At 41.0% G+C, this 25923-nt stretch overlaps 2 protein-coding genes across 4 annotated transcripts in view; one reads left to right on the top strand and one right to left on the bottom strand.

Moving 5' to 3' along the window:
* The first annotated feature begins 856 nt into the window (after positions 1 to 856).
* On the top strand, positions 857 to 14014 carry MFSD9 (major facilitator superfamily domain containing 9). 2 transcript variants are annotated; one of them, XM_050922478.1, is made up of 6 exons: positions 857 to 964; positions 4688 to 4775; positions 5775 to 5818; positions 7623 to 7752; positions 9108 to 9317; positions 9876 to 14014. In XM_050922478.1, the coding sequence occupies exons 2-6, from the start codon at positions 4706 to 4708 to the stop codon at positions 10661 to 10663; spliced, it is 1242 nt and encodes a 413-aa protein (XP_050778435.1). In that variant the 5' UTR covers positions 857 to 964; positions 4688 to 4705; the 3' UTR covers positions 10664 to 14014. The 2 variants fall into 2 exon arrangements, with proteins under 2 accessions (XP_050778435.1, XP_050778426.1); XM_050922469.1 differs by having other exon boundaries at positions 884 to 964; positions 9141 to 9317.
* A 2151-nt stretch (positions 14015 to 16165) lies between these two features.
* The window catches only part of SLC9A2 (solute carrier family 9 member A2), a 38144-nt gene continuing 28386 nt past the window's right edge, over positions 16166 to 25923 (bottom strand). For both annotated transcript variants that reach the window (XM_050921798.1, XM_050921809.1), the window contains 4 exons: positions 25646 to 25742; positions 24606 to 24737; positions 22456 to 22546; positions 16166 to 18046 (listed from right to left, as the gene is read on the bottom strand). In XM_050921798.1, the coding sequence (XP_050777755.1) occupies positions 17676 to 18046; positions 22456 to 22546; positions 24606 to 24737; positions 25646 to 25742 (691 nt within the window). In that variant the 3' untranslated portion in view covers positions 16166 to 17675. The remainder of the gene's footprint in view (positions 18047 to 22455; positions 22547 to 24605; positions 24738 to 25645; positions 25743 to 25923) is intronic.

Here is a 25923-nt window from a genome sequence, read left to right as displayed (position 1 = left end):
TTAGGGTTCCTATGGGTAGGGCGCTTGGAGCTAGGGTTAGGGTTCCTATGTGTAGGGCACTTGGAGCTAGGGTTAGGGTTCCTATGGGTAGGGCTTCCTGCCCTAGGGTTTGGGTGCCTAAGGGTACGGCACTTGGAGCTAGGGTTAGGGTTCCTATGGGTTGGGCTTCCCGCCCTAGGGTTAGGGTTCCTAAGGGCAGGGTCGGCTTTAGGAAGAGTGGGTCCCAATTCAAACAGTTTTGACAGGGCTCTGGCAGGGATAATTTAAAAAAAACACATAAAAAACACATGGGTCTTGTATTCACCAGTCAGTGCTTTGAGTCTTTTGCGGCACTTCGGCGGTGGGTCCTTCATTCGCTCCAGGTCTTCAGCGGCACTGATGGACCCCCTGCCGAAGTGTCGCCGAAGACCCAGAGTAAGCAAAGGACCCGTCGCTGAAGTGCGGTCAAAGACCTGGAGAGAGTGAAAGATCCACCGCTGAAAACCGAAAGCACCTCCAGGTGAGTAAAAATGAAAAAGGCACCTCTAGCCAGGGAAGGGATACTCACTGGGCGTGGGGTCCGATTCGGGGGAATTGGTTGAATAGGCTTAAAGCCAGCCCTGATCCTGTGCCAACCCTAGCCAGGGTCCAGCTGCTGGGCAGGGGACTAGAGAAAAGCTGAGGCACATGATCCTCGAAGGCTTCAAGCGCGACCCGATCTCTAGGGTCTGGCCGCACCAGCTGCCCCTGACCGCCTTGGCTCAGCCACGCCGGCTCCCGGCCCAGCCCCGCCCCAGGCCTCAGCCCGCCCTCCCCGCGCTGCGCATGCGCCTCCCCCGCTGCGGCCGCCGGCGCCGGGCCTGGCTGGAGAATGGGGGCCCCGGAGCTGCTGCCAGCCCCGCGGCCGGGCCCGGCGGCTCCTCCTGCTCCGTGCGGGGCCGGGCCCAGCCGCTTCGTGCGATGCCTCTACCTGGTGGGCTTCCTGGTGAGTGCGGGAGCGTCAGTCACCTGCCTGCCGGGGGTTGGGGCCTGTGTGTGTGCGCGGGCGCGCGTGTCCTGGGGCTGTGTGTGTGTGTGTGTGTGTGCGCGCCCTGCCCTGCGTGTGTGTGTTTGTGTGTGTGTGTGTGTGTGTGTGTGTCCGTCCGTCCGTCCCCCCCCTGCCTTGGGGCTGTGTGTGTGTAAACGTAAAAAAGCAAATACTATCTTGCCTGTAAGTGAACCAGGGCTACCACGGTGGTGTGTCTCTGCAACTTGTCTTCACTTGAACGCTCAGCAGACCCTGAGACAGGATCCTCAACTCCATTGCCAGGCACTCCTGCAGCCCATGGCAGATCTTCTCTGCTGTTTGTAGGGGTGGAGAATGTGCAGATAACAAATATAACCTTAAATATGTGTAATCCACCTATAAAATAGATACTGTGCCATACTGTAAATGACCCTAGAGCATCTGGCTTTGAGAGCTGCCTTTTTATAGCCTGTCTGGACACCACCCATTTCTCCTGTGTTTGTATTTAACGTCACAGTCATGGTTGAAGATCCCCTGGCCTTGACAATAATAGCAACTACCTGGCCAAAAAAGTCCTGAGCTTCCTGAGGAAGTCCTAAGGGACTGGAAAAATTCCTCCAAATGTCTGAGCTTAGGGATGGGCAGAGACAATCTGTTCTGTTCAGTACTCAAGTATTCATTGCAGTGGTGTGCTGTTTACTCCTAATGCAGTTTGGACAATGGAGTCTCTTTCACTTTCAAGTTGGCTTGCTAAATACTGCAGTGTATTAAAAAAAATTGTTAATTGGAGTTTACTGAAGACAATTTGCCAGGCACTTTTATTGAACTAAATCATGTGAAATCTTCCTTTCTTAGCAGCCCTTGTTAAGGGATTGAATGATTTGTTCTGTGGACTCAGAAAGAGAGCTGCATTCAGGAACTCTTCAGCTCTAATCCAGGCTCTGTCACTGACTTGCTGTGTGGCCTGGGTCTGATTCTGCTTTGGCTGTAGAACTTCCAGCCCTGCCCTATTTCCAGATCTCGCCCTGCATGCAACCATGCAAGATGCCCCTGTTGAGCAGAGTATTCTGAATAGGGAGTGCACTCACCAAATCCTGTTCAGCCCCTTGGAAAGTGGTTTCATGCAAAGAGAACAATCTGCACATGTAGGAGAGACACAAGGATTTGCCCTGTTACTAAATTAAAGCACTGTGTTTATACTGTCTATTAACATAGGCAAACTAACCATTCATGTTTGGGACCTTGAGTGCTTTCAGTTCAATTAGCCGGTGTGATAGTTTAATTCAGAAATAAGCATTTAAGATTTATAAAACAGGGGAAATGTTTTTATATGTGTATGTATTTCTGCAAGTTACTTTATTTAAACTAGCCGAAGAGAACTGACATTTTTCTTTTTCATATTTTTGTATTGTTTTCCATCATTTCCACCTTTGATAAATCTGTCTCGTTTTTGCTTCTTTTCCTTTGTTCATGCTTCCTCTTTGACTGTCTTTCTCCTTACAAGTCTGAAAAAGCAGCAGGCACTAGTGCTCTACAGAGCTTGTCTGTTTTGCTTTAAATAGATATGCTTACATTTATATTTGCAGTGTTTCATAAACTTCCTTATACTCATGATAGGTAATAATTAGAACCCTTCAAATACTGAGGTAAATTTATTCTGCCGTAGAAGGCAATTGGCACATTTCTAAGGGTGACCGCTGTGAATAGTAGCTGAAAGATGTCACTGAGCTGTTGTCTGCTACATAACCTTCCCATAGCCAGTAAATTAGAGATTAGAATAACATACGCTTCTCTCTTTAAAATAAGAAATAATTACTGTTCTTCACTGACATGCAAATACAAGTAACAATTTCTAGGCTTAAAGATTATGTTACTTAAGGAGTACCAGGGATCAGCTATGGATATTATTAGACTTATGCTAATAAATATTTAATAGTTTTGTGAGTGTATGTATATATAAAAATTAGCCATCGTGACTGCTTAATGAGGTATTTGAAGCATTTGACTCAATGGTATTTATAATGACATCTCTATTCTAGTTTTGGACAGACTATTATGAACGTTTAGTCCAACTGCAGTAGTCTCTCATAAAAGGTGATACTGCTTCAGTAGTCCCCTTCAGCACAGTGATACCACAGTGGTTTCATGCAAAGGCCACGTCTACACTACAGCATAAAATCGAAATAATTAAAACCGGTTTTATAAAACTGGTTTTATAAAATCAATTTTACGCGTCCACACTACCGCACATTAATTCGGTGGTGTGCGTCCGTGGTCCTAGGCTACCATCGATTTCTAGAGCGGTGCACACTGGGTAGCTCAGTAAAAGAATGAGACCAATAACTTCGATTTCCGTCCGCACTAACCCTAAATCGATATAGTAATATCAATTTTAGGGTTACTCCTCTCGTTGGGGAGGAGTACAGAAATCGATTTTAAGAGCCCTTAAAATCGATTTAAAGTGCCTTGTAGTGTGGACGAGTACAGCGTTAAATCGATTTAACGCTGTTTAAATCGATTTAATGCTGTAGTGTGGACCAGGCCAAAGAGAGTCATCTGCACATGTAGGAGAGACATAAGGATTTGCCCTGTTACTACTCTGATGTAGAAGAGGCATGCAAGCAGCATTGTACAGTAAAGAATTAGCAGCTCAATGTGGTAAGTTAACAAAAGATAAAAATGTGAAAGGACAGGCCAGGAGATCCTTGTACAGTATAGGAGTGTAGAACCCCCACATGCTGTCTCCCCTTCCTCTGATGCTACTGAGGAAATCCCTGCTTCCCTTATGCTTTGCCTTGCCTCTGTACTGTATCCTGTATAACATTTTACATTATTTTTCTTGCATTACAATGGCAATCTACTTACAGGAGTGGGCTGTCTTGAAAGCCTCTCTTCCCATTGTAGATGATATTTTTCAACTGAAAGACTGTACTTTACATGCATTTTTCAAAGTACTTTAAATGTTTGTTTTCATAACGTAATTATTTGTACGCAGAGAAGCTTTTTTCTTATTTGCATGATGCATCAGACTATTTATATTGCTGAATTAAAAATGCTATTAGTGCAAACCTATCATTTTGAAAATTCAGAATTAATTATTCAACTTCAAATATATATATTTTAAGCATTAAATATTTCTTAACTAGGTCTTCTGAAAGAGTGTAGCACTGCTTTTTTTCAGGTATTTAGAACCATTTAGAAGATAAGTAGTTCCTGTCATAGTTTTTAGATTAAAAAATTGTAGTTTGTGAACATACCAGTCAAATTGCAAGGATTATACAATGCAACACAATGCTTTCTCTGTCATGCAAAACTTTTTATTTCTTATAGACCAGGTCTGTGTTACAAATTTTTGATCATGTGTGTGATGAAAGTGTGATTTGTGATCAGCATAACTTCGCCTTCTAGAACCCCTAGTATAGATGCAGTCATACATACATGTAGATGCTTTTACCAGTATAGCTTGTTTCACTCAGTAGAGCTAGAATAAGCTGCATCCACGCTAGCAGCACTTGACTAGTATAGTATGCTGGTATATATGTACAGATGGAGCCTTCCAAATGTAGACCTGATCCTAGATTGTTAGTTAATTAAAATGTAATACCCTTTTAAAATACAGAATCACTTATTCCTAAATCTTGACTTTCTGTATCTATGTAAATATGCTCAATTACTGAAACTCCATTCTCCCTATTCTTTCAGGACTTCTTTGGTGTAAGTATGGTTGTGCCTCTGTTAAGCCTTCATATCAAGTCTCTAGGAGCAAGTCCAACCGTTGCAGGAGTAGTAGGTGAGTACAGCGTGGGCACTGATTACCCAGGACATGATGTAGAAGTCAGATGTGTATCATAACTAACCTTCAGTAACCACACAGTAGAAAACAATGGCAAGCTCTAAGCAAGATTCTTCCCTCTTATAATCATGATTGTCCCACTATTAAGTCATTATATTTCTTCATAGTTGTCTTCAGAAGCTACTGTGTGGTGGGTTCCAAATTACGACCTTTTGGGGTTCTGTGGCTTCCTCTCGTCCATTGAAGTGATTCTGGGGTGCTGGCTTATAACACAAATACAGGTCTAGTGCACTGTTTATAAATAGTAAGGATGATATAAATGTCTTCTTTATATCCAGATTTTTAATTTCCTACCTTTTCAGTTTGCATGGAATAGAGCTCCTTCTGATGCTAATCCCAGTTCTGAGTTTGGTTGACAGAAATGTTTTCTATGCAGTAACTTTAGTGTACAGTACATTATCACCTCTACGCTCTGCAACGACTTTAAGTGTTCAAAGAGCCAGGGAGCTTTAATCAGTAAAAGAGACTGACAAATATTGTACTGTTGACTCCATGCTGGAATTGCTTTCTTCTTTCTGTTTGTTCTCTCCTACTGCCAATTGCTGCTAGGTTCTTACCCTTCACTTTGAAGGGTAGGATTTGCAATTTCTTCAAGGCCTGCTACTGCAATGCCCTGTCATAATGTTTGGTGTAGGATGCCAACTGTCCCAGTTTCATTTATTTCCCCTGGCAAAGCAGCATACTTCTGCTTCCATACTTCTCAGTTGAATAGTGTTGCAATTTTGAGACACCCAGAAAAAGAGGAAAATTCATCCATCACAGTGGTGAAACTCTTGTTCATGCTGGACCCTGCCCCTGCTTTTCCCTATTGCCTCTTCCTGTACTTCTAATGAATTATTTTGTTAATTTTCCCATTTTGCAGAACCATTTAAAAGCTAGTTTCACTAGCCTGTTCATACTTAATTCTCAGTGTCTTTTTCACTGTTTTTATTTTAGGATCTTCTTATGGTTTACTGCAGCTCTTTTCCAGCACGTTTGTGGTAAGTTTTGAATACTGAATCTTAAATATATATTGATGTTTCTATTAACTTTGTAGGAAAATTGATAACATTAATGGTAATATTTTGGGGAATGTTAAACCATACATTTGCTAGTGTAACCCACACACCTCCTGTTTTGTCCTATCTAGTAGCACTGAGACCACTTAGAGAGAGAAAGAGGTTGAGTGTGCTCTACAGCCTCAGCTAACAGTGAGTTGGCTTTTAGCTCATGCGATAGAGGCTCATGCACTAAGCTCCAGAGGTCCCGAGTTCAATCTTGGACGCCAATAACCGAGGTCTCTCGGCGTTACACTAGTATTTACACAAGCCCTTGAGGTTGGAGGAACTGTTCTTGCTCTCTGTGGAACTTTTTGTTTCAGTTCTAGAGACTAATTAAATCCTAGTACACAAGATGAAATTTTTAGCTGAAAACCAAATCTCTGCTTAGATTTGAAAGTAGTAGTTTTATCATTCAAATATTACTAAGTGTCAGTCATGCAACATTCTGTTTAATGTTGTGTTGCTATTAAAACAATTTTCTTTAACGCAAGTCTAAATACAAGAAATGGTATCATGGACCAGATCTCTGAAATTTTGTTTTCCGTATTTGCAGTTCTGTGATTAATATGGAGCAGTATTCCTCAAACTGGGTTCGCCACTTGTGTAGAGAGAGCCCCTGGTGGGCCGGGCCAGTTTGTTTATCTGCCCCGTCCGCAGGTCCGGCCAATCGCTGCTCCAGGCCAGTGGGACCTGCTGGAAGTGGCGCGGTCCGAGAGGCTTACTGGCCGCCGCTTCCAGCAGCCCCGATTGGCCTGGAGCAGCGAACCACAGCCAGTGGGAGCCACGATTGAACGGACCTGTGGTCTGGGCAGGTAAACAAACCGGCCCGGCCCGCCAGGGACTTTCCCTACACAAGCAGCGACCCCAGTTTGAGAAACACAGATATGGAGTCTGTTGTAATTTGCCAGGTGGCCTTAATTTATGCAGTGTCTCTCAAACTTTATTTTTTTCCCATAGGTTATGCTTTTCCCAAAACAAATATGCACAAGGACACAACCCCAAAGCATAGGTCAGGAATGCATACTGTACCTGCCAACATTCAAATCTGTACTTTGGAACCAGTGCTCCTAGGTTTCATCCACCCGTTTGGCACACAGTCACCTTTTCCTCTGTCTCTTGCAGCTTCCCTGAACTTATGTGTAAGGCTCCTACCCTTCCTACTTAAAGACTCTCGTCTGCCATGCTACATGTAGTAAATTAAGCTGACTTACTGTATATAGCTTACCTTTTAATTTTCTCCTTCCCATGACCTCTTTCTGTTTGTCTGCCCTCAGAGTGATATCTCCCTTAAGCCGGGACTGCCCTCTCTGAGTGTTTGGCAGGCATCTAGCACACAGTAGTAGCTATCATAAATAAATAATAGTGGTGAGTGTTGGTGTGATGGCATTTTCATTAGGCTGTCACCCATGATACTTCACTAAATTGTCATGAGTTTACATAAAATTAAGATGAGACATTAAATTAAGCTTGGCTTTCATACCTCATCTAGTAAAATTAATTCATGGTGCAAGCAGGTGCTTCTCCCATTGACTTCAGGGTTGAATTTAGTCCATCGTGTCCAGCCTCTGGCATCTAGACGCAATACTATTATGAATGTTATCTAGTCTGTTTATGAATGTTTCCACTGATGGTCCCTCAGGGACCTCTCTTTTGAGAAGAGAAGTAATCAGTTTAATTCAGACATGCATATTGTTTACAATAGGTAGTTCAGTACTATAAAAGCACTCATTTATTGTCTTACCAGGGCTGCTGGAGTGATGTAGTAGGAAGACAATATTCCCTGCTTGCCTGTATCCTGTTCAGTGCACTGGGTTATTTGCTGCTTGGCATGTCCACCAGTGTGTGTTTATTTGCCATTGCAAGGATACCTGTAGGTGAGTAATTGACTTGGTACTTGGATTTATATTCAGTCCAATGTTAGTTTGAGAATTATTGCTGGGGAAGTCATGGTATTTAGATATGGGGACAAGCTGGATAGCAGCTTTGAACAGTTTTGCTTGTCACAGGTGCAATGGTTCTTTGGCATCTATGGAACCCCAGCTTTGAAAAGACTTTTAAGTGTATCTTTTTACTGCATTTTTCATTTAATTTTTTTTTTTTAATTATGAGAAATGTGACCAGTGTTTTTTTCTTTTCTTTTCTTTTTTTTTTTGAGGGTGGGGGAGGGGGTGAACAACTTCTGAGACACCTTAGTGCAGGGACTGTTTTTTCAAAGGATGGGTGCTTATCACTTCCTGAAAATCAGGCCACTTTAATTTTCCTCAAGTTGAGCACCCAAAGTCACTAGTAACTTCTAAAAATATTAGTCTGTGTGTACCACATAACATGATATATAACATCTTCAGTATATTGTCATGCTGAACATATATTCCCAAATAGGATATCCTCTAAAAGCTTGGCTTACTACGTAATGGAATGTGTATGTTGTGTAAGAGCATATTTGTTAGTGCCACTAACACTAAGTTTCCATCAACATACCTGTATTATAAAACTCAGATAATAGGTTTTTAAAATTCTGACTGACTAGCCTCATTCCAAAGAGAACTTTTTTGTTTCCTCGATAGGGGAGGCAGTGGGTTTTTTGGTACCATAAAGGAACTTCAGTGGTTTGTTTGTTTTGATAAATCTTTAAAATTTTAACTACCTCTTCAGAGGTTTTTGTAATGCTCTTATATTGCCAATGGTTGTGGACTGTGGTGGTGTAAGATAATCCTTTTGTGGGGAAGGAACAGAGAAAGATATTTTACTGTGCATGTGTGGCATTTTTAGAATGCCTAGAATTCATATTAGTTACTGCTTCTCTCGGCCTGTCAACACCTACTGTTCAACAGCCTGCGATTGTACTGTACCAATTGCAGGTGTCCGTAGCCAGCCGTATCATTCTTTTCCCAGCACTGACCACAAGACACGATGTGTCTGGCAGTTGCCTCACCTCTACTGGTATCCACCATTCAGAGGTGCTGCTTCTATTCTATTTGAGCTGTTTTGCTCACTTGACACAGATCTCTGTTTAACATGATTCCTATGTCCCAACCCTCAACTAGCCGAGGGAGTGGTTGCTGCCAAACTCGTCACGTGCCCAACTCACCACCCCCATGACACAACCTCTATAGCACTGGCATTGGATGATTTGTAGCTTTTGGAATTTTCAAATAATAATTAAACACAACCTTATAAATTACATCACATGCTAAATAAATATGATATAGTTTTCCTGTATGTTTTGCAGGTATTTTCAAACACACTCTCTCCATTTCCAAAGCTCTTCTTTCTGACTTGGTTTCTGAGAAAGAGCGCCCTCTTGTATTGGGACATTTCAATGCAGCCTCCAGTGTTGGTTTCATCCTGGGTCCTGTGGTTGGTGGCTACTTCACAGAGCTAGAGAGTGGCTTTTACCTAACATCTTTCATCTGTTCTTTTATCTTCATTCTGAATGCTGGTAAGTTGTATGAAGTATTTTGCGCTTCAGGCTTTTTCAAGCGATATGTGTTCATGCTATTTGTACAGTAATATGACTGTAATCCCCTTCTGTTCTGTGCATTCAGACTGCTCTTTGAATGTATACTTCTTCTGACTTTGAAAATAGTTCAAGACAGCCTCCCCTCTTTATTTCTTTTTTACATCCAGATACAGTAGATGAAGTGTTGTTTTTGTCTAGAGCTGGAGAATGGGAGTTGGAATCCTGGGTTCAGTTCTCAGATCTGCTGTATGAGCAAATCACTTAACCTTTCTCTCTCTCTTATTGTAGAGTCCCATTAAATATGTAGAAACCAATAGTAACTACATGGGTTATGTTGTACTTAATTTTTATAAACTGTTTTGTGATTATTTTAAGATGAAATGTTGTTGTCAACAAAGTGCAAAATACTTTCATTTATGTCTTTGATTTCTACAGTTAGAGACATCATTAAAACATAACAGTAACTTGCATGTTTGAGCATGCGGTAAAGAGTGTAACTGTCTACAATTAACCAATTGTAATGCATTACTTCTACAGGCCTGGTCTGGATGTTACCATGGAGTGAGGAACACACAGATAGTAATGAAAACAAACAGACCACCAGTAACAGCAAAGTGACAGCAAAGGCAAACTATGACCTGCAGGTTCAATCACTATCTAATGGAGCAATGAAATATGATACTCCCCTCCAGTCCCTGTGGATTCCAGTTGTGTCAGTGCTGAAGAGGATTAAAAGCATTGCATGCTCTGATCTGTGGGATATATTTTTAGTACGGTTACTAATGTCTGTAGCTGTAATGCTGTATTATAGCAATTTTGTTCTGGCAATTGAAGAGAGATTTGGGGTGAAACCTAAGCTCACAGGGTACCTCATAAGCTATAGTAGCACCCTTGGAGCACTTGCTGGTTTTTTACTTGGACCAATAACAAGACTCTATCAACATAACACTTATGCACTTTTATTACATTCCACTGTTTTCACCTGTGTATTGATAATGCTATATTCCACAGCATTCAGCATATGGACAGTCATTTTATCGTCAACATTTTTAGCGTTTTCAACCACTGTAGGACGCACTTGCATCACTGATCTTGAGTTGACCCTGGGTGGGAATCAGGCCAGTGGCACGCTGCTAGGAGTTGGCCAGTCTGTGACATCTGTGGGACGCATAATTGCCCCTCTTCTCTCAGGAATTGCACAGGAGTTCAGTCCCTGTGGCCCTCCAAGTCTTGGTGTGGGGCTGGCACTGGTGGCTATTCTGATAATGCTCATGAACACACCACGATATTGCAGTGGTAGAAATGCTAAATTAAAAAGTGAATAGCAGCTTATTTGGGACAGGCTGATGCATCGTCAATAAAATGCAAAGTAATTCAAATAACTGGGGATACGTTATACTAAAGAATGGTGAGCACTAAAGAAACCAGTATTGCAGTAGCAGGCTGTTTTCTAAAAGGAATGGTACAAGTTCAAGGGGAGGCCAGCCTGACTGAGCCCTCAGATTCATACAGACTTATTTGCTGCAGGATCATACGTCAAGACAGGAATTCTCAGAGCTGTAGTTCAGAGAGAAATTCTCTTTCGAAGGTGCAGGTATCATTTAAAACCTTTTTGTAAAATGAGCATTGTTTTTTCTTTGTGCTAATAAGGTTGAAATCCCTTCAAGAAAAATGTTTCTGACTCTGAATATATAAATGGCTGATGGATAATCCAGTTTGCAACCGCACATTGAAGCATGATGGTAAAACCGATAAGCTCTTTGACTGAGAGAGACGGACAAATGAATTTTTTATTTAAAGAAGTAAAATTTATTATGTGCACTTGCCAATATGAGAAATTAAGGCTGACCTGGATAAACCATTGGCCTCCTGTGACAATGGCTTGTTGATAAATTGGAGGTTCCGTATATAACTTGTGATGCATGCTCTGCCTAGAAGTTTTCCCATGCAGCATAATTAACCATTCCCAACTGGCTGGCTGACATTCTGCTTTCACTCCTCTGTCCCAGCATTTCTGGTAAACAGAGCTGTGTATGCTCTAGCACATGGGTTTCTTTTATATATAATATATAAGGTATTTTAAGAGAAAATGCCATCATGTAGAATAAGGGTGATTGAAGATGAGACGATGTAAATTACAGTGGAATTTGCACTAGTGGTACCTGGACTATTATAATAAATATAATAGATGGAGATATACCTCAGAACTGGAAGGGACCCTGAAAGGTCATTGAGTCCAGCCTCCTGCCTTCACTAGCAGAACCAAGTACTGATTTTGCCCCAGGTCCCTAAGTGGCCCCCTCAAGTATTCCACCCACAACTCTGGGTTTAGTAGGCCAATGCTCAAACCACTGAGCTATCCCTCCCCCCATTATTGAACACCTCCATCTGGCAACCTTCTGTCATAAGTGAGTATTTTAAGGAACTCCCAGAACTTCCTGTGCAGTTTTGTTCCATCTTCATTTTAAGAATAACAGCTCCTTCCTGTTCTTTAAATGGTTGTTTAAGACACATTTTGGAAAATCTAGTGATGTTTTAAAGTGTTTATTCCATGTAGGATTAATCCATTATTCTTCATCTCTGAAGACATACATTTAAATCCCAATTTAGGTAACCAGGGAAAATGTGTTTTTTGGCAGCTTAGTCTTCATTCTTCTGCATCCATTTTAGCAAGCCAAAGCTAATGAAGGTTGATGCAGGTAAAGATTGAAATGCATTGACAGACTTATGGGGATGGTTTCCATAGCACTGACCCATACTATACCAAGTTCAAGTCAGTGTTACTAGTCTATCACTTTTCTGAGCATACATTTTATCCACTAGTTTTAAAAAAAGTTTGTTCTTGTATTGCCTTTTATCTGAAAGTTTCATAGCACTTCCCGATTAATTATTTGATGTAGTATACAAAGCCGCTCTGCAGATTTTTTTAAATTGAATTTAGCATATATGATGTGCACATGCAACACAGATGGTGTTTTGTAATTTTGTTTTTAAATCAACTTTTCCTTCCTTCTTACAGAATGCCTGTTCTTGTTTGAAATCTCTGGAAAAATCCCAGTAAGAGCACAATGGGAGCATATATTTTAATTACTTGACATTTTATAGGTAGACACAAAGAGACTAGTCTATATATGTGCTTGTTTTCAGGGGATACCCTTGATTTCTGTATGAGAGTTAAGCTTCATGCAGAAAATGGAATCTTCTCATTTTTAATGTACTGTAGATTTCATCGTTTTTTTTTTTTTTGTGACCTGGGATTAAGTTTTGCTATATGACTTAGGTGCTTAGGAGCCCAAGTCCTATTGACTTTCTATTGAGTCTTAGGCACCTAAGTCACTTTTGAAATTTTTATCCCTGGTGACCATTTAAGCAAGAGCCTCAAAACGTCCCCACTAATTCATTTGCCCTTTTCCCCTCCACTCAGGAAAGAAACATCATTCCCCAGAACAGGGATCTTTATCATAGAAGATTAGGGCTGGAAGAGACCTCAGGAGGTCATCTAGTCCAACCCCTTGCTCAAAGCAGGACCAACTCCAACTAAATCATCCCAGCCAGGGCTTTATCAAACCGGACCTTAAAAACCTCTAAGAATGAGATTCCACCATCTCCGTAGGTAACCCATTCCAGTGCTTCACCACCCTCCTAGAGAAATATTTTTTTCTAATATCCAACCTAGACCTCCCCCACTGCAACTTGAGACCATTGCTCCTTGTTCTGACATTTGCCACCACTGAGAACAGCCTCTTTGGAAAACCCTTTCAGGTAGTTGAAGGCTGCTATCAAATCCCCCCTCACTCTTCTCTTCTGCAGACTAAATAAGCCCAGTTCTCTCAGCCTCTGCTCATAAGTCATGTGCCCCAGCCCCCTAATCATTTTTGTTGCCCTCCACTGGATTCTCTCCAATTTCTCCGCATCCTTTCTGTAGTTGGAGGCCCAAAACTGGATGCAGTACTCAAGATGTGGCCTCACCAGTGCCAAATAGAGGGGAATAATCACTTCCCTTGATCTGGCAATGCATCTACCAATGTAGCCCAGTATGCTATTAGCCTTCTTGGCAAAAGGGCAAACTTTGCTTTGCTGCTGCCACTTGGAATGAAGTGGAAATAAAATATAGTGGACTGGTATTTGGATTTAATAACTTTGGTCTTCTTACTCAACAACCAACAAATAGAAAGTCATTCTAACTTGTGACACTGATAACAAAAGGAGGGTGGGGAGCTTTCTTAGACCAAATGCATGATGAAATTAGCTTACACTAGATTTAACAATTGTCTTCATACCACTCTTAGGGGTGACAGGACTCAACACTTCACTTTTTATGTTTATGCACAAGCTGAAACACTTTTTGCTTTCCACAACCAAATTTTATTTTATTATTTTTTATTATTATTTTGCTTTAATATATGAATGATTTTTAGTTTGGAAGATGTATTGTATTTTTCTTATTGTCTAAATCTGTATTATGGAAAATTAATATTTGGAGTGAGAAGCCTGTAAAAGATGTGGTCTCAGGGACATACTGTAGCTGATCCTACTGGACAAAGTGGCTTTTATTTATAGCAAAAAGTGATTTTGAAGTATTTTAGAAAAGATTACTCTCTGTAATGTTAGTTACAAAAAATGCACTAAAATTGTTTCTTTTAAAATGCAATAAAGTGAAATGACATTCCATTTTATTAATGTTTCAGTAATTGTCTTCTGTTAACTTTATATATTGTTCCTTGTAATGCATTTCAGAAGACAGGTGGCCAAGTCAATGGAGTTGGATGGGATGCACATCCAATGCAGTATATTTAGTTTTCATTACTGCCTTCTCTCAATTCTTTAGTCTTCCTCTGCCTGATTGACTTCTTGGGTCAAGTTGACCTCTTGCTTCCTGATCAGCTAGGCACTCATTCAGGAAAACATCTCTATCTAGGACATCATTTAAGCATGTGCTTAACTTGAAACGCATATGTAAGTCCCACTGCCTTCTGCATGTCCTTAAAGTTTAACATTTGATTAAATGCTTTCCTGAGTTGGGCCTAAGAGCAGAAGGAATTGGGGAATGGGGCTCGGAAGTCAGTTCAGTTGCATATGGTAGCAGAAGGGAGTGCGAGAGGGTTCTCCATTCCTTAGGAACTGCTGGTAATACCTTCTTGTTCTTTTATTCCTGTAATGCCCAGATATGAATGTACTGTCTCCAACTCTGTTGCTAGCTTCCCCTGCCAGTCCAGCTCTCCTCTGTTTTCTGGCTCCAATCTATGCACTTCCCTGACCACACCTCCTTACAGAACAGGATGCTATTAGTAGGGCAGGGATCGGCAACCTTTGGCCCGCGGCCCATCAGGCACTTACCCTAGCGGGCCGCGGGCCAAAGGTTGCTGATCCCTGTACTAGGGTCTGCTCCTACCGTTTGCTCCCAATTTCCATGCTGTTCCTGGCAGTCCCTGCATCTGCAAGATTTGGATTCCCCTCTGCGGAAGGTAGTTGCTGCTAAATGCTATCTTTGGAGATGCCAGCTTTCACTTAATGGCAAATGGGATTTGTTCTCTACTTCACCCAGGAAGGCAGGACCATCAGTGGATACAAGAGAAACAAAGACAGAAAAGGGAAAGAGTTGGAATGCAAGTTCTGAGACAGGGCGTCTAAAGCCACCATTTCCGGTGCCTAGGAAAATAAGTTTGGCATCTTGCCATTCTCGCTATTGCCATCCCCATGAGTCACACCTCACTACTTTTCTTCTGCCTTGAGTCTTTTTTTTTTTGGGGGGGGGGTTAGTTTTGCAATTCACCTCTTGATGTTTCCTAACTGTCTGTCACTAATGATCCCACAATATTTTTTCACAAGAACAAGTGTGTCCATTTCATAATCCTGGCCAAACTTCAGTTTAACTCTGTCTCCCTAAATTTCTCCCTTCGCTTCTGTGACGGAAATTATTCTGTCACTGCAGACTTGTTTTTCTTGAAGGGAATGAAAACCATGTCTATAGTCAATACATCATTTCCGCCAATAGATGGTGCTAGATGATTAGTCATACATTTATTTGGCTTCTAATTTCCCAACATCCACAAACTTTCTTTGACATTGGATAACAAAAGACAAAATCCACATTGCAGGCTGTAGCTGAAGGTGCTGATTAGAAAGTCTTAAAGATAATGTTCCAATTTACTTTGTAGAGGAAAAAGGTAGTAGGAGACATACTTCAAAATATAATGAGTCTGTAAGCGTATGGTGTGCATTTACTTACTGCTTTTCATTCATGTATCTCAAAATGCATTTAAAAATAAGCAGCATCCTGTTTTGTAATTGAAGTACAAAGAGGTTAAGACCCAAGTTTCCGAAAATGGCCCCTAATTTTAGGTGCCTCTGTTTTTGGGTGTGCAATTGAAACATTTGGGGCTGCCTTTCAATCACACTGAGTACCTACTACTCCAGTGTAGGTCAGTGAAAGATGCAAGTTCTCAGGAGTTGTGAGAAATCAGAAGCCACTTTTGAAAATTTGTCTCTAAGTGACTTGCTCAGTTACAAGTCGCTTGTTTAGTCCTTATCAGCAAAGGAAAGAGAGTGAGTAAACCAAACTAACCTTCTATATGCATAATTTTACTGTGTTTTTTAAAGTTACAATTCAAACTTAATTCAACCCCCCCCCCAAGTCATAACATAATCTCATTATGGGGGAAATTTGGACCTGGATTCAAGTGTGAAAATTCCAGCACAGGCTCATTTCTAATTCAGATATGGTGAGAGTATATGCTGATAATTCTAATAAATGCAATAAAAAAAAAGTTGCTGTTGAAAGATGAATTCAAAATTTTTTATATAAATTAACATTGTAGCATCACCTCCCTCCATTATAAGCGAAAGAGAAGAAGATAGTCATGCACAGGTGACTGATTCCCACAGTAACTAAATGGCCATTTTTTTTGCAAAAATCAACATCTCACAGCAGAGAAAGTATCTTGACATGGGCCTTTGAGTGAGCCTTTAAAAAGATCATGTTTCCATCTGCACATGATTTAGAATTTGCATTTGACAGATACAAGAATTCAACATAACCTGAACAGTATTACAGTAACTGCAACAAAAAACCCCACCAATCCTCAAACATAAATAAAACTAAAATGGCTCTAACCTGAAATGAGAAAGACATAAGTGTCTTAGTAGTAGTAATAGTAGTATTTATTTATTTTATTCATTGTAGTGTCTAGTGGCTCTAGATGAGATTGAGGCCCCATTGTGCAACATGCGGTACAAACAAAAATAGGAGATTGTCCCTGTCCCACCGAGCTTACAATCTAGATAAAGACAAAACAGATGAAGGAATAATATCTGAGGGGATATAGAGACCAAATGAGCCACCCAAATTCACAAGCAAAACTCAGAACTGGACCCACATTTCCTGAATCTGACTCCATGTCTCACCATGACACCATCCACCCTCAGCCTGTGACTAGTGTTATAACAATTCTGCTGCATTTCCACAGCAGCCACAAACAGACACAGGAGCCAGTTCTTCAAACAAACTCTTTTGATGTGCCTGCAACTTCTCCTCTGAGAGCCCAATCCTGATAGGTGCTGAGTGCTATCTACTCATATAGACATGAATGAAAGTTGAGAGCAATCATCATAGCACTGAAGGTGCTCGGCACCTTTCACTGGTTATATGCTGAGGTAAAAATGCAGGTAGTATGAATCAGGACAACTCAGGAGTTAGTGTCCTTCACCTGATTTTACAGCCCATTTTCCATTAACTGAATGTGTTTCAGAATCTGCTTCTGCAGCTAGGTCTTCCTTTTCTGACCCTGTTCTAGCCTTCCCAACTCCTAACCACATCCTACTATACTGGCCATTCTAACAATAATCTGCAGTGATAAATGTATTTGTCTTGCAAGGTCTATGGGACAGGGGCATAGTGCAATTTTAAGTGCTATTCACATTAAAAATCTGATCTAGACAAGCAAAATTAAATCATAAATAAAATCTGAAATGTACTAGAATATTTTTAAAGGTTCTCTTCATTGTAAGAGTTTTTAAAACATTATTAGTTGGATAAATAAATATCAAACTTGGGTTACTTGGTTCCAGAGCTAATAGTGTGATAAAAGGCACATTTTCCCCTTAGTGGTTAAAAGAACATGTCACAGCATTGCTAAAAGTTATTCATAAAAGATGTTTTCTTTTGTGTCTTGGGTTTAGTATTTGTTGTAGTATTTCATCCAGTTAATTAATGATATGGGCATGCAACCCAAAGGATCCAGACCAAGTTTTTAAAATAGATCCTATTGTCCAGTCAGATGGTTTAGAATGCTAATTTAAATCTGTAGTTTATCATTGATAGTTCTACTTCAGCTGTTTTCAGTATGGCTGATTCTGAGATTTATTTTTATGCCTTTCAGCTTCTGATGCCCACCTGACTATTCGTGGTGGTGGCTTTGGTCTTGTTGAACTAACATCTTCAGTCACATTTTCTTCACTCACTGTTCCAAATCTTGGTCTCGATAGCAATGGTTGCCTGAACCCTCTGGATGCTTGAGCTTCATTGTCCATTTCTCTGCGATCTACCCTTCCATCATGGTCTCCATTAACTTCATTCCTCCACTCCATTCTAAATTGCTGCAGTGGCTGCTGCTGGCTCTGGTCTTGCAAAATTTTTTGTGCTCTGGGTTTTAAATTGAGCACTGTGGTAGGAAGCTCCAATTCAGAGTCACTGCTGTCAGCACCTCCAACTGTTAATTTAAAACAATATTAAAATGTTAGTTGAAGAATATCATTGCCAATACAGTGCTGTAAAACAAAATAACTGAGCCATGCACAGTATCAACCACAAGAAATAAAAATGCTTATCTGTATTTTGCAATCCACAGCCATTTTGCCAGAAATTTGCACAGATAAAATTTTGCACATATGCTCAGTTGGCTGAATGTTTTCAAAAGCATTTGTGACATTTCCTTATACATTTCCAGTTGTTCTAGACAGCAGTCTATCTGCTCCCTTCCACTTACATGAGGGAAAGAGAATGCAGATATGTGGATGGGGCTCCTGGGGCACTTGGGGTCACAGGGCTTGGACCATAGGGCTAAATATTACAGCGTGGCCATTCGGGCTCAGACTGGAACCCAGGCTCTGAAACCTGTGACGGGGGTGGGTCTCAGAGCCCAACTGAGAGTCCCAGGCTCTGAGACTCAGTGACCCGTTTTTTTTTTATTGCAGTGTAGATGCTCCCATAGGCTACATCTACACTTCAAGCTGGAGGTGTAATTTCCAACTCGGGGAGACATACCCACACTAGCTCTGATTGAGCTAATGCACTAAAAATAGTGTAGCCGACCATAGTGTGAGCAGCGGGGGAGCTAGCTGCCCCAGTACAATCCCATCTGAAATGCTAGCCATGTACTTGGGCAGCTAGACCCCCCCCACGGTGTGCATCATCACGGCTAAACTTCTATTTTTAGCACAGTAGCTGGTTTGGAGGGTATGTCTCCTCAAGCTGGAATTTATACCTCCAGCTCAAAGTGTAGCAGTGTCTATACTGGAAAGTGTCAGGTCTGCTGCATTTACTCCCTCCCCAGCCCTGAAGAACTCCCACTGGGAATGTTCCACAGATATTATTCTGGTAGGGTTTGTATGGGCAAGCGGGGTGGATAAACTGCTCTTTTCAATGTTTTGTCCTCTCTGTGCAGCCAGTATTACACTGGGCATCCTTACCTCAGTAAATAGTAATCAAATCACTATTAACTCAGCCTCGGTGTATGCATGCTTCTCCCTGAAGGACCTGCATGGCCCAGGATGGAGGAGTTCCAGAGAAGCAGCACAAAGGGACCAATCCTCCACCAGACAAAGGATCTTCCCTGGGAATCTGTGGAGGTGGGAGGTCATGTCTCCTACCTCTCAATGCCACCAGAAGAGACAATGTCAAGGAAACACCATGCAAGAAATCTTAGTTTCCAATCCCTCAAACCCCTTCTCATTGGTCTCCCCAGGGCAGAGTACAAATTGTCGCAATGAAAGCTGTGGTAATCTATAAACAAATATTCTTGAATGGTCACTGTCTGGTAGTTTAAGTTGATAATATTCTTAAAGATAGACAGATATAGCTCAAAATGATTTTCCCTTTAGCAGCATTCCTTTAAATTTCTTAATATTTTCAGCAATATTTGCATACTTTCCATAATTTTAATACTTCCATATTTTATAGCATTTACCATTTACAAATGAATTGTGGTATTTCCTACATTTAAGTCAGTTACGATGCTTTAAATCTATTTTTAATAGTATTTAAGAGGAGTACATTGTAGGACTGTCATAGGAATGGTTCCCATTAGTACTCTTCACAGCATTTCTCTTGCACAAAGGAGGAAAAGGTCAACAAAATATATCCTCATATAATTGGCCATCCACCCACATAATTTCATAGAAAGAAAACTTTCTTCCATCTCTGGTGGCAGGCTTATTGTTTTTTTTCTAAATGTGTCAAATTATATATTTTTTGACAATTGAATAATCTTGAGGCACATTTCCTTTTCAATGTTTAATTCTAGGTGACAGTGGATGACCTCTGTAGACAGAGCTACAGAATAAAAGGCATCACTACACTCCAGGAGAGCAAAGACATAATTACCAACTTACAAGGACATGATCCATTGCTAAACTTGTGGGGAGAGTCATATTCCACTAATTATGGTGGGCAGTATGGTCTGGAAATGTTACTGAATCTAAATGTATTGCATCTTCCCAGGGGTAGCTCTTGATTGTTACTTTACATGGAAGAGAATCAGCTGGATCAGGTTCTATCTACTTATAAATTATAATAAAAATAATATACAGGGCAAGCTAGAGATGTTCCATTGAAACCGTTTTTCTATAGAAAACTCAGATTACAACAAAATGAAATTTTTCACAAAGACTGTCTTCTTTTCATGGAATATTAAAAATTTTTTGGTGAGAAACCAAATGCCTAAACACTGGTTTGGCAAACACTGAGATATATGGGGCGTGAAATACACTACACTGTCCAGAAAGACACATCACCCAAAGGGTGTTAAATTCATCCATGGATCAGCGTTCTGGGCCAGTTGCCATAGTAACACTCAGCTTGTCAACAGTGCTTCATTTATAGCAGAAAAAGCACTTTGTAAAAGAGGGTAAGTAGTATCCCCCTTTTGCAGCTTGAGAAACTGAGGCACAAAAAGACACAGTTATGTACCCACGGTCAGTGGCAGAGTTGGAGTAGAATGTGAGTGTCCTAACTCCTATCAGATGTTCAAATAACCTATCCACTGGTTATTGCTCCTGTTCACCTGGTTTGGACTAGGTGTTCTCTTTGGACAATAGTCTGTGGATCTAAGATTTCATTCTTTCTAACACCCATGACAATGACTCTTATCTGCTATGTGTGGGGAGTAATGCAGAGAAGATTCTCATTTTTTAGCATCAAAGTTTGGGGGGAAAGGAGAAGCAGGCAGGATGTTAGCATCTCACCCCATGGAAATCTTTAAAGGAGATAATCCCTCTAGTGAACATATAAGCAGAGAAAGTCTTAGACACTGAAACACAACAGAAACCCAATCCTGCAAACCCTCACTCACATGAGTAGGCTTGACTCCTATGTGCTTGTTCCCATTGAACTAAATCATAATCTCTCATTGACTTCAGTGATACAGAACTGCTGCCATGAGAAGTCTCACTGACTTTTATTGGAGTAGTTACATAAGGACTGCTCTCATGAATAAAGGTTTGCAGGATTGGTCCTTAAATGCAGATATCCCCTTCAATAAGAAAAAGGGAATCATGGTGGAAATGTGTATTTTGAAGACATGTGAATCAAGGACTAAATATTTTGTTTTCCAAATCTTTGTTGCCCTGATTTATTTATTTGTGTTGTTTCTTCTGACTCCCTTTTCAAATGATGTGACTACTTTTATCTTACTCTCACCTACAGAATACTAGGAGTGGAATCGTGGCCTCATTGCAGTCAATGACAGAACTCCTATTGGCTTCCACAGGGCCAAGATTTCACCCACAGGGTCCAGGCTCTTGTTCTCACCATTTTCCCCTAGCTTGCCCCTAGTTAAGTATATTCTTCCACCACTAAACTTTATTGGAGCAAAAAAGTCACTTCTAATTATTATAATTCTAATTCTGCTAATTATCAATAACTTATTTTATCTTAATTTTTAATTAGCGCTGGTATATCTTAATAGCCCCATAAAAGCAGTATTTGCAATGGTAAAATAACACAGTACCATCTTTGGCAGTTGTTCCCAAACCATGGGGCACGCTCCACCAAGGGGGGCACAGAGGAACTTTCAAAGGGGCATGCGGCAAGGTCTGGGCCAGCTCCCGCAAGGAGGAAGTGCCATCCAGCCCCGTGCTGCTCCCAGCTCAGCTCTGGCTCTAGCCACAGCTTCACTCTGCCCCCAGCCCAGCTCCACCCCCAGCCGCAACTCCACTGCGCCCCCAGCCTGGCTCCGGTCCCAGACGCAGCTCCACTCCATTCCTAGCTTTGCCCTCATTCCTTCTCCACCCCCAGGCCAGCCCCTCCCTTATCCCCAGTTCAGCCCCCAGCACTACCTTCAGCTCTAGGATGACCAGACAGCAAATGTAAAAAATTGGAATGGGGGTGGGTGGTAATAGGCACCTCTATAAGAAGAAGACCCAAAAATTGGGACTGTCCCTATAAAATCGGGACATCTGGTCACCCTATTCAGCCCAAGCTCCTCTGCTGAGCCAACTGTGCATAATGGAGGGGAGAGGGGTTTGGTGCAAACAGATTCCATTACTGGTAAGAGGGTGGACAGGTGTGACAGGAAAAGTTTGGGCACCACTGCCCTAAGATGACATTACAAAAATGCTTACAATAGCCGCTTTTCAACTGAACAGTGCTGAGGTCTTAAAAACAACTGAAGAAGTTACTGAATCTATAGTTTAGGAGCTAGGATATGGGCACAATCCTGCAAAACCTCACCCAACAAGTAGTCCTTATTCATGTGAGTAATTAGATTAATGTGAATGCAATTGCTTGCACGCGTAAGAATTACTCATATGGGTAAATGGGGCCCTATTGGGGAGTCTGTCCATCCCAAATATACAATATAGTAGGCCGCGCTGCCATTGGTATCAGACCACGTTGCATTACCTCTAAAAGATGTTTTATTCCTTATTCGTAATTTCTCTGGCAGTCTAGCATCTTTAGGCAGGGACAGAAACCGTGTTGCTTTGGTGATAGCCTGTATAAATAAATGCAGGAAGTGTTAAATTATATTAGAGTGAAATATCATATAATGAACACCAGAAACACAAGCGAGACATCTGAAAGGGTTGTCTACCTTAGGAAAAGAGCTGAAGGCTAGGCTGAGGTTAGCAAACACATAATAGTTAATCATGATCTTTTCCCACCACAGACTTAGGTTAATCTTTTGCCTCAGTTTAGCTGGCTGAGGCCTACCCTAGCCAATGGGAAGGTAAGGTTAATGTCAGCCGGCTAAACCAAAATAAAATATGTTAATATGCATCTATACTAGACTGGATAGGTCAGAGTTCGTTACATGTTCATTAACCCCAACCTTTCCTTGACCACTTTTGCTAATGTAGGAAAACCTAAAGTCTTTCTATACACAATCCCTGTTTAGAACTTTATTACTCAGTTATTAAAATTAGCTCAAAGTTGGCTTACAAACTCTCAGAGCAGGAACAAAGCTAGGCCCTGATCCTGTAATCACCGATATAGCTGAGTAATTTGAGATATGTGACTAATCCCAGTGAGGTCATGGGGCAACTCATTGCATAGAGTTAAACACATTTAACTGTTTGCAAGATCAGAGCCTAAAGGCCTCGCTCCTGCAAAGTGCTGAGCCATTAAAATCAGGTGGAGTTGAAGACAGTCAGCAACTGGTGGTAGGTAGCTTATAGCATACGACTCTTAATTTTTTATCTACAATTTCTCAGGTGAATCCAGTTTGTGGAAGTTAAAGTAACACTGTCAAGAGATTTTTTTTTAAATCTGCCCTCTTTCCCTATCTACCCTTCCCACTCATTGTGTACCCAAAAGAAACTTGAAATTGAAATAATTTCCTAGCAGATATTTGTCCTCTGGATACTGTAGTGCTACCCATGAGCACTGAGCTGAAGGCATATAGGTTAAGTAAAAAATAAAAATAAAAATCCAGCATTATTTAAGAAAAATTATTTAAAAAATTACTGTCTGTGCATTTTGACAATCTGACTTGGACCTCCTGTTTCTTTTCCCACCCACAAAATGTCTTTGTCCTGTATTTCTCCCTGGTATCCCTGGCTAGTAAATCAGTTATTTGCATGACCAAAGCAATGTGTAGCCATGGCTGCAGTGACAGGAAAATATTGTGCTTCCAGAACAAGATCCAGTGTTACACTAAATGCCATGATAGCCTCAATAATGATGATAACCAAATACAGTGATTCTTGCAGATGTCACTCTGACCTCAGCTGTAACAATGAGTACAGCAATTACCACGTAACCATGGAATGCAAAAATAAATATTCAAAGAATGGTTAATTTTCCTTTCTCCTAAACTGGGTAGATGGATTGATTTCAAAGCAGCTGTCAGTGTGGCCTCTGTTGGAAGACCCTTTCCCCCTAAGTCTTTCAGATATGACCTGTGATTGTTGTAGTACAGGTTGACTCAGCCCTTCAAATGGCATCATTTGAAGGAGAATAAATAGCATACCATGCAGTTTACCTGGCGGGCAGAGGAGGTCCTTTATGTGCCTCCTCAAAGCTGGAGGGCTTATGTGCTCTCTGTGGATATTGCAGAACGCCTGGCACTTTTCAAATGAGGGGGGTGGTCTGGTCAGCTTGGTCAAAATTTGACCTCTTTACATTGTTGCGGAGCATCCTATGGACAGATTTTCTGCCTCAGTACCACTGTCTATCTCAGCCAAGCAGGCTCTATTAACATACAGATGCACCTTCACAGTGAGAAGAGAGAAGTCTGTAGTGCTATGTGTATGAAATTTGTGAAGTTCTCTGTGGACATTTCAGATGACAGTGGCAACAGAACCTCACCCTACAATATGTTCCACACAGATGCAACTGCATGGAGCTCTGTGGAGGTAAATGGGGCTTCACACAAGCTCCAGGGCTCATGAACAGAACAAGGTGCAAGATCAGAGACTAAGTGTCAGTATTACAAATGACTGATTTTTACTTGTTCCCTTGCACATTCAAGTTTTCCTGTGTTTCCGGGGACGTTTTGCATGATATTTAGCTATGATGAGTTCTTTTCTACAAACATACTAAAATGCAAATACCGGTCTGTCCCTAGACAGGCTGCGGCTTTTCTTTACACTCTCCCGCAGGCTGTGTCGGCGACGGATAAGAATTTCTTTGGCCTGTTTTTCATTTGCATCTGCAGCCAGGCTGTGTCTGTTATATGACAGCGTCTGAAAAACAAAGGCAGTGGTAACATTTTCAAAAGCACAATAGCAAATGCATTGACGATTTACAAACAGCACAAAATACACTCTTTGCTTTAAAGTTTTATTAAGCGTCACAAATATCTTCCAAACCGAATCACATTAAAAATTGATTAAGGACTGTCTGAATGACTAGGTCAATGTTTCTTTAGCCATCTGTTCCACGGACGTTCTGTTCGGCACCTGCCTTTGTTAAACCTGCCAATATTTATCATGAAAAAGAACTGGGGAAAAATGGCTTAATACATTGTTGATGCCAGACTCACACTAGCTCATTCAATGTATCAATAGAGGACACTCGTTTGAAGATGATAAGATCAGTCACCAAAGGGGGGGAAATATTTTCAGCTCCAGCGAGCTGAAGCCAGCTTCTCATTTGAACACTTTCCAAAAACACAGACACACAAACCATTTTAGCCACAGGAGGGTGTAAGAACAGTGTCCTTTTTGCTTTTATGTCACGACTTTCTCAGCTCATCAATCCGTACTCTCAATAGAAACAACCACACAACCACTGAAAATGAGCAGAGCAATCTCACATCAAGAGCTGACCAAAACACTGGCATGACAGAACTGGGACAAAACTGAGGTTTGGTTTCATGGGGTTGTGTGCACATGACCCTTCAAAAGTAAAGTAAATAAGCTGATTGTAATGTAACAATAATATTCAGCACCCATACAAAGGTATAAACGCCCGTAAAGCCCTTATGGCTTATTGTGAACATAAAAGGGACAGATCCTCAGCCGGCATACATCCAAATGAAGCTCCACTGATTTTCACCAGCTGAGAATCTGGTCTGAGAATGGATTTTACAGATGATCTTTACATTCAAAACTGATGTGGGACATTCTATTAAGTATAACTTCACCCTTACTCGATGTCGTATTTGATAGAGATTCTTTGTTAATACTTCTCGCATATTATCCATTTCAGCAGGGGAAAGCGGCCTTACTTTATCTTCCAGATAGTCACTGTTGAAAAGTAGAAAAAAAGAGAGAGAGAGAGAGAGAGAAATGCTTAATACCTGATCATACAAATTACCAATTTTCTTCCTTAAGAGATAAAAATAACATTTTACATAGCGGGAATTTATTTTTTTTACAAGATGAAGGGTGTAATCCTGACTCCATTCAAATCAATGGCAAAGCTCAA

This window comes from Gopherus flavomarginatus, chromosome 1 (genome assembly GCF_025201925.1).
Source record: "Gopherus flavomarginatus isolate rGopFla2 chromosome 1, rGopFla2.mat.asm, whole genome shotgun sequence".
Classification (NCBI taxonomy): Eukaryota; Metazoa; Chordata; order Testudines; family Testudinidae; genus Gopherus; species Gopherus flavomarginatus.
This window is presented reverse-complemented; position numbering and strand designations above follow the sequence as displayed.